We start from the raw sequence: 13,711 nt of genomic DNA on the forward strand, positions 1-13,711 counted from the left end.
AGAGAGAAAAAGAGAGAGCACAAGCAGGGTGAGTAGCAGGCAGAGGGAGAGGCGGGCTTCTCACTGAGCAGGGAGCTGGATGTGGGACTCTACCCCAGCACCTCGGGAGCATGACCTGAACTGAAATGCAGAGGCTTAATCGACTGAGCCACCCAGGCTCCTCAGCTCAGTATTATTTTAAAAAGTGCTTTCCTAGGGCGCCCCACATCCAGCTCCCTGCTCAGTGAGGAGCCTGCTTCTCCCTCTTCCCACCCCCTTCTTGTGTTCTGTCTCCGTCTCTCTCTCACTCTCTCTCTCAAATAAACAAATAAAATCTTTAAAAAAAATAAAATGATATCGAGCTAGGGTTTATGTTGGCATAATTGCAACTCGAATTCATATTTGCTAGCAGAAAATGGATAGTTCTGTTGTTGCTTACAGCAATTAAAATTATTTAACTTTCTCCCATCAACTTTATGATATATTCTCATTGTAGGAAATTCGGAGAAAATGGAAAAATAGAAAACAGGAAAAAAAATCACTCAGACATATCACCTGAAGATAATTAATCTTCATGTCTTTGGATGTCTCATCCAGGACTTTTTGCCCTAATAGCACCTTTTCTTTAAAATGGCATTTTAGGGGGTGCCTGGGTGACTCAGTCGGTTAAGTGACCAACTCTTGTTTTTGGCTCAGGTTATGAGCTCATGGGTTGTGGGATTGAGCCCTGCATTGGGGGTACTCTGCGCTCAGCTGGGGGCCTGCTTGAGAGTCTCTCCCTTTGGCCCTCCCGCCTCACACACGCTCTCTCTTTCTTGTAAATAAAGAAATCTTTAAAAAGATAAAATGGGATTTAAAAAATATTCAGTGTAAATGCTGTATTTCTGTAACTGAAGGTAATACTTTAGTGATTTGTATCATTCACATTGTGAGTGGTCCCTGACTTTGCCCATTTTTTAATGAAGGTATTTGTTTGTTGTTGTTGAGTCAAAGATGTTCCTTATATTTTCTGGATATTAACTCCTTATCAGATATATAATTTGCAAATATTTTCTCCCATTCCATAGGTTGCCTTTTCACTCTGTTTATAGTCTCCTTTGAAGTGCAGAAATTTTTAAATTTGGTAGAGTCAAATTTGTCTGTTTTACTTTTATTGCCTATGCTTTTGGTGCACATCCAAGAAAATATTGCCAAATCCAATGTCCTGAAGTGTTTCCCTTATGTTTTCTTCTAGGAATTTTATAGGTTTAGGTCTTTAATACATATTAGGTAATTTTTGTATATGCTGTGAGTTAAGGGTCTAACTTCACTCTTTCGAAAGTGGATATCCAATTTTCCCAGCACCATTTGTTAAAAAGACTGTCTTTTCCTCATTGTGTAGTCTTGGCAACCTTGTTGAAAATCATTTGGCCTTATCTGCAAGGGTTTTTGTATCATATATATGATATATATATCATATTTATATCATATATATCATATTTATATCATATATATATACACATACATATCTTTGCAATAGCACACTGTCTTTCTTACTGTTGCTTTACAGTATGTTTTGAAATCAGGAAATATGTGTTCCCCAACTTTGCTCCTCTTTTTGAAGATTGTATTGGTTATTCAGGGTCCCTTGAACTTTCAAGTGAATTTTAGGATTTTTTTGGTCTAATTCTTCAAAAAATGCCATTGGGATTTTGATAGGGATTTATTGAATCTAGGTCCTTTTGGCTAGTAGAAACAATTTAACATTAAGTTTTCCAGCAATACATGGGAATGAGATGTCTTTCCATTCATTTGTATTTTTTTTTTATTTCTGTTAGCAATATTTTGTAGATTTCAGAGAACAAGTCTTTCACCAACTTGGTTAAGTTTATTTCTAATAATTTGTACTTTTTGGTGCTATAGTAAATGGGATTGTTATCTTACCGTACTTTTTAGATTGTTCATTTTTAGTGCATAGAAACACAACTGGTTTTTGAAAAAGTTTTTATTTTAAGTAGCTATATGGTATTTTGTTGCATGGATAACATAATTCATTTAACTATAGCCTTGTGGATATCTCATTTTTCCCATGTAGGATATAACTGTTGGATAAATTCCTACAAGTTAAATTCCTGGATTACAGGATATACGCATTTAAAAATTTAATTGATATTGCCAAAACAGTGTGATTTTGACATAAAATAGAATTTGCAATGATGTTTATTAAAAATTATGAGAGTATCTATTTTCTCATCCAACTTGCTCTCTTAAAGGTAATCTACCTTGTCTGTCTTCCAAGCAAATTCACAAATTACACATTATGGTCGAGTCCAAGAAAGGGTTCTATGTTGATTTCTGTGGCAATGTGATGAAAAATGTGAGAGATGTGTACCACCGAATTTCTTCTAAAATATGGCTGAAGGAAACTCATTGAAAATCAGCTACTTACAGTGATACAGCTAGATCAGTAAAACTTTGTTAGTCATCTTTTAATAGCAAAGCAATGCTCTTATGATTCATGAATAGAGTGAGTTGTATATTTTAGAAATTTTGTGATTATAATTTTGTTATTAAGGTATTTCTCTGTGGAATTTGTCATGTTACACCTGCTTAGTGTTAAAAAGTCTTGTCACCAAGAGCTAGTTTAAAAGTTGTGTGCTGTCTTATAATGGAGTGTATCTCCTTTCAAGTTAACTGCATTTACCAAGGAGGAAAATATAGATTCTTTAAATTGTATGTTTAAGTGATATTTAACATATGGAAGACAAGAAGAAAATCAGTATACCAGATATAGAAGGCTGGTTACTAGAGTTGCCAATAGTACTTGAATATTTGAACGATGACTTGAAATGTGTATAAACTTCTTAAAATTTTTTTTTATTTAAGTAATCACTACACCCAACTTTGGGCTCAAACTCATGACCGGGAGATCAAGAGCACTGAGTCACCCAGGCGCCCCCAAACTACTCTTGATGAAAAAAAAATTTTTTTTTAAAGATTTTATTTATTCATTCGACAGAGATAGAGACAGCCAGCGAGAGAGGGAACACAAGCAGGGGGAATGGGAGAGGAAGAAGCAGGCTCATAGCAGAGGAGCCCGATGTGGGGCTCGATCCCATAACGCCGGGATCACACTCTGAGCCGAAGGCAGACGCTTAACCGCTGTGCCACCCAGGCGCCCCTTGATGAAAAATTTGACTGTGTCTATCAGATTATCAAAGTGTTCCATTCAAAAAAGCCTCACCATTTGCAATTCCGGTAGAAAGCAGCAACTCTTTCACCTAAATATAACAGGAGCAATAGCAAATTTCAAGAAAAGCAAATGAAATGAACTAAAACATGTATTTCAGAAGAAATTTGGAAATAAAATTAGAAACTATTTAACTTTAGAGAACTAATTTGTGAATTGCAGAGATTACCAGTGGACAATTAAATTAGAGAACATGAAAGCTGGAAAGGCTTTTAGAGATCATCCAGCCAAACCTCTGTAATGAGGAGGAAATAGATTTTGATTGGTTTGGTTTGTAAGCTAACTTCACATCACATCTGGTGTGTGTATGTGTTTCAGGTGGCAGTTTAGAGTTTATTCAGTATTGAAAGAATTACAGGAAGATCTCAAGTTGGTCTTATATATACATATTTGTAAGCATGCTGGCATGCTGAATAGTCTAAATAAAACAGCTAGAAAAGTAAAGGACTTGATCATATCCTGAAATAAGGAAAGAAAACATATAGGATGGTCATATAGATTAGTGTTTAAGAGTGTGATGTCTGGTCTGAATCTTGGCTCCACTACTATGAGACTTTTGTGTTTTGGTTTCCTCATCTGGAAAATGTAGTTAACAAGCGTCTGTCTGCCTCAAAGAGAATGGGGATTACATGAGATAATCCGGGTAAAGGATTAGTATAGTGCTGGGTATATAGTAAACACTAAATAAAAGTGAATTACTGTTATTGTTTTGTCAATATGTCGAGGAAAAGACGATGGATCAAAAAACATTTTCAGAATAAAGTCAAAATACGTCACTAGCACTTTCAGGTCATTGGGACTGAATTGGAGCCCCTATGAAAAGGTGGAGGGGATCAAATGACGTAGACCGCCTTAGCAACAGGCCCCCAAAGAAGGTGAATTTCAGTAACCAATAAGAGTCTGAGCTGTGGAAGGAGGTAGCCAATCGGTGACGGAAAGAGGAAGAGGGAGGACGCGCCAATTCTTCTGCCTGAGCCTCGGCCCAACAAAATGGCGGCGGCGGCGGCGTCGCTTTGTTTCCGCGGCTCCTGCGGCGGGGGCAGTGGTAGCGGCCTTTGAGCTGTGGGGAGGATCCTGCACCAGCTACAGTGACGACTAAGAGTCCATTGCATTTCTGTCATAACCCGGTGCCGGAGAGCGCAAAGCGGCGCCCTGCGGTCGTTGAAGCTACAAGGCGTTGAAGCGAAAACATGACTGCTGAGCCCATGAGGTAAAATACAACCCCGTCTCACGGGTCCTAGCGGTCTGGGCCTATGCGCCGTTTGAGTAGGGTGTTTGGGAAAGCTTTGGCTTGGTGGGTTAGGCTTGTGTGTCGCTTAGCGGAAAGAGACATCGTTTTCTCTTTAGGTGAGAAGGGTTTCGGAGTTTCGGCGGTAGGCTCTAACCGGGGGTGGGGGTGGGGGGGCGCGGCCTGGCGTGTTGGGCGCTTCCTCCAACCTCCCCTAACCGGTGAAGCTTAGTTGGCCTCGTCTAGTTTATTCTTTGGTGCCTGTGGAATTGAGACCCCTAAGTCGGAGGCGGTTTTGGTATCCCGGTCGTTCTTCCCAATCTTTGGGCCTGGAAACTGCGTGGGGAAAGAGAGGAGGTGGGGGGGGGGGTAGAGGGGGGAGGGGCGGGCGGGAGGGAGGATGTGAGATCCTGGGACGAGTTAGTGGCGTTTGTATAGCAGGAGACGGGAAATACCCCAGCTTTGCGGAATTTTTTTTTCCTGCAGCCCCTGGGGACAAGCTCTTTTTTGGGGGATGAACGGGTGGGTCTTGCTAGGTTTTTACATTCCTTCTGTACTCCAGATCCTGAAGGGTATCCTTGGATTTATCTCTAGGCGAGGGGGTACTAACGCAGGGTATACCCCAGTATACTTTTTGTGAAGTCAAGCTTTAATGGGTGGTAAGGCAGACCTCAAATTTTTCTCCACTTTCTGGGCAAATTTTGAGCAAAAGTAATTAGACCCTACTTTTAAAAAATTTATTCCTTGAGGGATGAGGAGCAGGTTAATGTGGGTCGACGGGAAGTAAGATTTATTGCAAGGGAAGCTGTGCCTGGCAGGCCTCCTACCAATCAAGCACGTTTATTAGGTTGAGGTTGTTTTTCTCTTGTGCTTCTGATTTGCCTCTTGATAGTGTCTAAAAATATGGGTGGTTAATATGAAACGTATACTACTTTTACACAGGTGGCTGGCTTGCTTTTCAAAGGCTGTTTGGCATCTGACTTTTCATCCCTTGTGAATTAAGTAATTTTCTGCTCTGAAATGTATCCTTGGCGCCTAGTGGCAAAATTAAGAAAACTACAGGGAGCATGGATCAGAATTGCATTGGTAGTTGGCAAAATGTGCCTTTGAGTAAGTATTATGATGGTATATGCTTTTAGCTAGCATGTAGAATTTGGGAATGAGCCTGTGATACCTCTTATGCCTATTTTTCTACATTAATAAGCAGTAGATAGAAGATCTTTTCCTTCCCTTGAGAAAAAATAATACACTTTAGTTCTTAGTTTATAGATCCCTAGCTGTGTAAAGATTGTAGCCTCGGTTTCTGAATTTGTGTTAATTGACCCAAATACAATAAACCTTTATTTATAGGGTATTGGGCATGTAAGAGGTACCCAGTACAACTTGTTGGCTGGTTATTGGGTGCTCATGTTCGTTTACATGAAGGGTGTACCTTACAGGTAAATATAACCTCTAGATTTTACTGAACGTCTCACAAAAAAGACGACTTCATTCATTTTATGCCAGGGTCAGGTTTTTTTTTTTTTTTTTGTATTGGTCTTGAAGAGTGCTTATTGTTGACCTTCATCTGTACAGTCTTAATTCTCAAAACAACCCTATGGGGTAGGTACTTAGCGTTTCTCATTTTACAGCTGAGGAGGAAACTGAGGCATAGGGAGATCAAACAGCTTGACTAAAGCTATACAGCTTGTAACTGGTGGAGCTGGAATCGAACCCAGTTTTGACTCCAGAACTTACGTTCTTAGCCACAAGGCATTAATGCCCCCTTGAGCTGCCATGTCTAATGTGATTATGATCATTTTAATTTAGCCCAAGTATTAAAATGGAAGAAGTTCGTGTTAGCTACTATTGTGGTTATTTGTTGTAGGTCTTAGAGCTTGTAGCTGTTACAATATTTTGCCTTTTACGTACAGATGAGATAATGAGAAAAACTGAAAACATTTAATTCCAGGAGAGTCTTAAGCTACATGAAGAACCCCTTGTAAAGAACCACATATATAAATGTTAATTTAAAAATGTCTGATGCTCCCCGATTATTTACTGTGAAAGAACACCAAGTGGGTGTTCTGAACTGTCTCAGGCTGAAGTGTCATTCATCTCAAATCATAATCATAGTCAAAGGATAATCTGACAGGCAGTGCTTGAGTGAGTTGTACCCACAATACTGAATCACTCTTGATTCTCTCCTAATGTAAGATAGAAATAATAGAGCAATTCTGTACATTAATTTTATTTTACACAATAGTTCCAGATTTTTTTGTATCAGAACTTTTGTTGAGCACTTAAAAACAGGAACAAAGATTAGTTCTAATTTTTACTAGTGTTTATAAAAAAATATATTTTCTGTGGTTCTGTGGTGAAAAAATAGCCAAAAGGCAAGAAGGGAGGGAAATAAACTGATGACCTGGCTAAATCATACACTGAAAAATCAGTGGCTCAGTCTTTAAAAGATTTTGTTATTATTTTTAAGGAGCTTTTGCTATGTATTTTATTTTAAATAAGATTGGCTTATTTCTTGAAATATTTATCATTATGAAAGATGAGCTTCTGATTGACAGATAAACTCTTTTTGTATAAGGGTCAGAGATTTGATCAGACTTGCCATTCTTTTTTTTAAAAGATTTTATTTATTTATTTGAGACAGAGCATGGATGGGGAGGAGGGGCAGAGGGAGAGGGAGAAGCAGGCTCCCGACTAAGCAGGGAGCCTGACAGGGAGCCTGACGCTGGGCTTGATCCCAGGACCTCAAGATCATGACCTGAGCTGAAGGCAGACACTTAACCGACTGTGCCACCCAGGCTCCCCGGGACTTGTCATTCTAATCGTTATGGCAGCTGATGACTTGAAAACCTGACAGCAGTATACCTTGTTATTGGTCTTAAATTTTATTTTTTAATTTATTTATTTGTTTTTAAGTAAGCTCTGTGCCCAGTGTAGGGCTTAAACTCATAACCCTGAGATCAAGAGTCACAAGCTCCACCAACTGAGACAGCTACGTGCCCCATGGTCCTAAATTTTAAAAGGCAGACGTTGTCTAAATGGAGAGATGCTGGGAAAATGTCTTCGAAAGTATCTGTTAGGGTAGTAATTCACAATCATTGCCTACTAACCTAATTTTCGAAAAATGTTATCTGTGAAATATTTGCATTCCCGCTAAGTGGAAAGTATTAAGCCAGGCTGTGGAGGGGGAGTACATGCAATTTTTATAAAGCGTTTTGAAAGCATTTAAATACCAGTTGTTTGGTTATGTTGCTGATTGGGTGAAAAGAAAGACATTTGTGATTTTAATTTTGATCATGCCATTTCTCATTATTGGCAACCCTTGATATAGTTGACCATAAGCTTTCAGTTATAAATTATATTTCTAGAGATAAGATAAATGTAGTACTTAAAGAAATTTCTCTCTCTATATATAGGTGTAAGAAATAATTTTTTTCTGTAAGAAATTGTGTATATTTATGTGTCTGTTTCACTCTTGGAGTCTGAATAAATGTATGGATTGTGTCAGACAAATCTTGGGTTTACATGAAGTCCTTTCCTCCAGAACTTGAATGTTCTCTTGAGCATTGGCAAAAGCTGTTCAAATGGTTTAAGCCACTGGAAAATGATGTTTAGATCTTCTCTTAGGAATGTTGAAAATAGTAGGACAGTAAGAGGAGCATCTAAGTAGGACTTCTCCGTACCTGTATGCTAATGTTTGTCTTGTGATTGGCTTGATTGCTGACATGCAGGATATTTATCCTCCATTTCTCCATCTGTAAAATGGTAGTAAGTTTTATAGATATTGATAAAGCCTGCAGTTCTGGAGGCAGTTACATGGTTATAACAGTGGTTCTTAAAAGGCAATAAACTAAAGCACTTTGTGGTCTTTGCTAATTCTTAACCGTTTTAAGAGTGTAAATAGGTCCTAAGATTAAAAGTTTGAGAACTGCTGGTGTAGAGGAATAAACACTGAACTGTGAGCCACACCTGGGTTTTCTAGGTATAGCTCTGTTGCTTACCTGATTGTAGGACCTTGGACAAATTTATCCTTTCCAGGCTTCTGTTTTGTCATTTGCAAAATGAACCTGTACTTGATGTTCTGTAAGGTTATTTAGAAAAAATGGAGGCACCTGGCTGGCTCAGTTGGTAGAGTATGTGACTCTTGATCCTGTTGTGAGTTTGAGCCCCACACTGGGTGTAGAGTTTTAAAAAAATAAAAAAAATAGTCCTGCTTATGTGAATGTTGATAATTTTTTTATTTCACTTTGGGGGGTAGGAAGAAGGGTAGTGATGAAGGGAAGCATGTATGTGTATCCTTTTTTCTGTTTTAAAACTCACATGGTTAGGATACAGGTGTTGATATCATCTGTCATCAATGTACATGTTTTTGTGCAAACACTGGAAAGGAAACACTTTTTGTTGAGAAGTTTGTTAATTATTGTGGCTCAGGATATGTTCTATTTTGAAAGATTATTATATCCAGGATATTATATTTCTGCCCTTTTTAAAAAAGATTTATTTATTTTAGAGAGCAAGAGCGTGCAGGGGAGAGAGGGAGAGGGAGAGGGAGAGAGTCTCAAGCAGACTCCATGCTGAGCACAGAGCCCAGTGTGGGGCTCAGTCTCATGACCCTGATATCATAATCTGAGCTGAAACCAACAGTCGGATGCTCAACCTACTGCACCGCTCAGGTGACCCTGTTTCTGTCCTTTATGATTAGAGATGATACTTCTGAAAAGACCTTTATTCTGTCCAGTTGTGCTTTTTGCCTGGGAAAAGATTCTGTGAATTGTGTGCTATAGTCCTTATTTTCAGATCCTGTTTCTTGAGACTTTGTTTTTCAGTTTTGGCTTGAAGTAGCCATTCTTGGATCTATAGTCCAGCTTTCTTGTTGACTTTTCTATACAATATTTGTTTAAGAAATTATTGGGATGGTACTGGTGTTCATGTGTTTATATCCTGTACTTCATATTTTGGGAGAATGCTTTATTAGTTGATCAAATACTTGAGTATCAACTAGGGGCCAGGCACTGTGCTATGGCATGCAAAGGTTAATAAGACAAGATTCCCACATCTTTAAGGCATTCTTAACCTAGTGAGGGAGATATTAAATGAATAAGCAGGTATAAAACAGTGCTAAAATAGAGGTATTTTGGTTTTACTGGGTACCAGAAATGAAGGAAAGCCTAATTTGGGGGATTTCTAGGAAAGTTTTACAGAGGTGATGGTATCTGTATTGGGTCTTGAAGATGAGTTAGCAGTTAAGGGTTGGCTGTGAAAAAGGGCTGCCGGTGCAGAGGGATTAGTATGGCTAAAGATTAGTCTTATTTACCATATGGCAGAGGAAATTAGACATGTACACAAATAATTTTGAAGCAGGATATAAAGTAATAAATGCTGCAGTAAGTAAATCTAAATTCAGAGTAGGAGGATATTTCTGGTGGGGTCCAGGGAAGGCTTTATAGAGAAAGCATTTGAATTTGGCCCTTGAAGGATGCGGTTTTGACAAAGAAAACTGGAGGAGTCCAGATGTGAGATATGGCAGCTTGAGCAAAGGATTATTGTATATTAGTGTTTACTCTTTGGAAGCAGGTCAACTTAGAATTTTTAACTCAGTTCCTGGACAAATATTGTATAATTATTGTGCAATTAGTATGTTTTTCCCCAGCTTTATTGATACATAATTGACATACAACATTGTGTAAGTTTAAGATGTACAACATGATGATTTGATATATGTACATATTTTGAAATGTTTACCACGAAAAGGTTAATTAACACATACCTCACATAACCATTTTTTTGTTCTTAATGGTGAGAACATTTAAAATCTACTTTCTAGCAAATTTCAAGTATGTAATAGAGTGTAGTTAACTATAGTCACCATGCTATGCGTTAGATGTCCAGAACTTACTCATCTTCTAGTTCAGTTTGTGTGTTAACTTTTGTGGCTTGATGATCTTGTAAAAGCCACATGTGCCCTTTGCAAATGAGCCTGATAATTTCAGTTCAGAAGAACCGTCAAAAGTATTTTCCACTTTTCTTAAAGATTGTTTAGAATTTAATGCACAGATTTTGATTGACTGTGATTGTTCAGAATCTATCCTTAGTTCTTATTTTGGTAATTTGAAGTGGTCAGTTGACTTTTGGATAATGATTGATTTAAAAAAGTCCAAAATCAACGTAATTTATTTTCATGTAATGCTAGATTTGTTATTTTGCTTATTTGAATTATATTAATTATTTTTTGGTTTATATGATAGCAATCCAAACATAGTTCTGCTGTAATGCTTGTTTTGAATATGCGTATTTGTCCCAACAAGATTGATACATTAGGGGACAATTTGAGCATAAGACAAAATTTGCATTTTCTTATGCAGGATTTTTTCTGCAAGGTCAGGGATCAGTAAATTATGACCACCAACTAGTAGCCTATTCTTGTGAATAAAGTTCTGTTGGAACACACCCAAGCCCATTTGTCTATATTATCTGTGGCTGCTTTTGTACCACAATCTCTGAGTTGAATAGTTGTAACAAAGACCTAATGGCCCACAAAGCCTAAAATATTTACTATCTGGTCCTTTATAGAAAGTTTTCCCTGGGTGAATGCAGGAAACGACACCCAGCTGAACTGAACTGCATTAAATACAGGCATATACATACACACACCTCACACCTCAAAACATCTGTTGGCTAGCTTAGTGCCCCCCTTGTGTTATAAACCACTCCCATCCACATCTGTTGTTACAATTTTCCATCCGATTTCAGATAATCCTCCTTCCATCATTTCACAGTAATTCATGAGCTGCAGCCCATCTGATGTACTTCCACAAGCAAACTTCAGGTCTTTTTCAAGGTAAAGTGCTGTATTTATTGTGTTTGTGTATTTCTTAATCATCTTGTGTAAACTGTGTAAAATTGTGGTATCATTTTTATTAGGTTTCTATCTTTTTAAAAATTGTGTCACTGATAAAGTTTTTTGAGTCTTGTGCTTCTAACCCCATTTTCCCTATGAATCCTGTGGTGTTTGTTGCACAATTTTGCATAATCTGGTGATTTTTAGGAACTCATGTTACATGATTTCAGAACTGACTATAATTGTCATCCCGCAAAAAGTACTAATTCAATCACCAAATATTTCTTGGACTATGTGAAGATTAATTGAGTTAAAGGACACAAAGCGCTTAGATTACTGTCTGGGACATACTAATTACTCAAATATTAGTTATTACTGATTATTCTTGCAATGTGCCAAGAGCTGTTCAAAGTACTGCTTAGGTGAACAAGACAAATAAAAGCCGTGTCCCTTCAAAAAAATCTGTATTAATATACATTTGGCTAGTAACTTAGTCCTACTCCCGTAAAAGACATTTGGTGTTTTTATAAGTAACGTTTTAAAAATATCTAGAGACCAGAGACATTTACTTAGAACAACTTTCTAGTCAGTGTCTCATTGATCTCATGCAGTATTTTATTGAATGATTTTTAAAAATGTTTTTAATAACTGTACCCTCGGGAGATGAATCTGATCTACCTTCAAGGAGATAAAGAATAATCATCTCCTTTTTACTATATTTCAAAATAAAAAGTTAAAAAATGCAAATTCAGACTTAGTTTGCAAAAATAATATGCAGGTTCTTACAGGTCCTTCACCCAGATTTAGCAAACAGTAATTTTTAACACTTATTTTATCATTCTGTCTATGTTATTGAGTCATTTGAGAGTGAATTGCAGACATGATGCTCCTTTACCGCCAAATACTTCAATATGTATTTCCCCAAAATAGCAATATCCTCTTACATAGCCTCAGTATAGTTAGCAAAATTAGAAATTCACATTGATACTATTCCTTTTTTAAAAAGATTAAAAAAAAAGATTTTATTAGAGCACGCGCGCATGCATGCACACATGAGTGGGGGGCGGGGACAGAGGGAGAGGGAGAAGCAGCTTCCCCATTGAATAGGGAGCCTGATGCGGGGCTCAGTCCGAGGACCCCAAGATCATGACCTAAGCCGAAAGCAGATGCTTAACGGACTGAGCCACCCAGATGCCCTAAGATTTTATTTTTAAGCAATCTCTACACTCAGTGTGGGGCTTTCACAACCCTGAGATCAGAAGTTGCATGCTCCACTGACTGAGCCAGCCAGGTGCCCCCATACAGTACTGTTTCTAATCTATAGACCTTATTCATGTTTTGCCAGTTGCTTCATAATGTCCTTTATAGTGAAAGAAAAAATTTTTTTTCCGGTTTAGCATCCAGTTTTGGAGCATGCATTGCAATTCATTGTCATGTCTCTTTAATCTTCTTTACTCTGTAGCGCTGTACCTTGCTGTCGTTTTTTTTTCTTACATACTTTTGAGGAACAGGGTAGTTAATTTGGGTTTGTCAGATACTTCCTTGTGATCATGTGTTTTGCTAGAAATACTATGAAGTGATGTTGTGTCTTTCTCAGCACATTTTATCAGGAGGCGTATGATACCTTTGCTTTTACTATATTTTAGAATGTATTTTCTTTTAATACTAAGATTATCAATGAGCTCATTCTCTGCCATTTAATTTAGGTATTTGAAGCTAGGTTTAGTTAATTTCTATAGAGTTGGGAAGAATTTGCCCACATTTTATTGTTTTTTTTTTTTTTTTTTTGCTTTTCACCTTTCCACCTTCTTCATATACCCCCCAAATTCAAAACCACAAAACACCCTATTTATGAATTTTCATTGTGTATTCTGAGTGTCTGCTAAAAGTAGAGAATCAAGAGTGAATATTTCATATTAAAGTGACTGCACCTGTTACTTGTTAAGTATATGAAATAATACATTTCTTTCAAAGGCTGACTATCATGCATTGGACACAGCTTACCGAGTATCTCGGTTCAGATACCGAAGAGAAGATATTGGATATTGGAGGGTACTAAATGACTTCAGGGTTGTTTTGTGTTTTTTTTTTTCAGGGTTGTTTTTTTTTAATGCTCATCAAATCACCACTCTTCTTTTAAAGAATCCCTGAGCAGACATTATCTTCATTTTAATAAGCATTTTTCCTCTGTACAAGGCAATTTGTTACTTCCCACATGGGAAAAAGATGGACCCAGACCAATTTCCTCCTTTGAGGAGCTTACACTCCAGTAGAGAGTACACGGAGTTTTAAACAAGGAACTATAAGCAGAATGTGTTGCTTATTATAAGAGAAGTAAAATAAAAATTCAGTAGAAGAGGGGGAAGGGAACCGTATTTGAACTGAGTTGTGGTACTATTGGAAAGTTGTGTGAACTATCTTGCAGAGAGCTTTGAAT

General features: G+C 37.6%; 1 protein-coding gene across 7 annotated transcripts in view; it reads left to right on the forward strand.

Annotated features, from left to right (window-relative positions):
• The first annotated feature begins 4,177 nt into the window (after window positions 1–4,177).
• The window catches only part of ATRX (ATRX chromatin remodeler), a 331,172-nt gene continuing 321,638 nt past the window's right edge, over window positions 4,178–13,711 (forward strand). For 3 of the 7 annotated variants that reach the window (XM_087860258.1, XM_045801308.2, XM_045801311.2), the window contains exons 1-2: window positions 4,178–4,418; window positions 11,187–11,274. In XM_087860258.1, the coding sequence (XP_087716384.1) occupies window positions 11,219–11,274 (56 nt within the window). In that variant the 5' untranslated portion in view covers window positions 4,178–4,418; window positions 11,187–11,218. The remainder of the gene's footprint in view (window positions 4,419–11,186; window positions 11,275–13,711) is intronic. The other 4 variants (XM_045801305.2, XM_045801310.2, XM_045801307.2 and 1 more) reach the window with 3 other exon arrangements.

Source organism: Ursus americanus, chromosome X, assembly GCF_024610735.1.
Source record: "Ursus americanus isolate L20-20 chromosome X, mUrsAme1.1.p, whole genome shotgun sequence".
NCBI classification, from domain to species: domain Eukaryota; kingdom Metazoa; phylum Chordata; class Mammalia; order Carnivora; family Ursidae; genus Ursus; species Ursus americanus.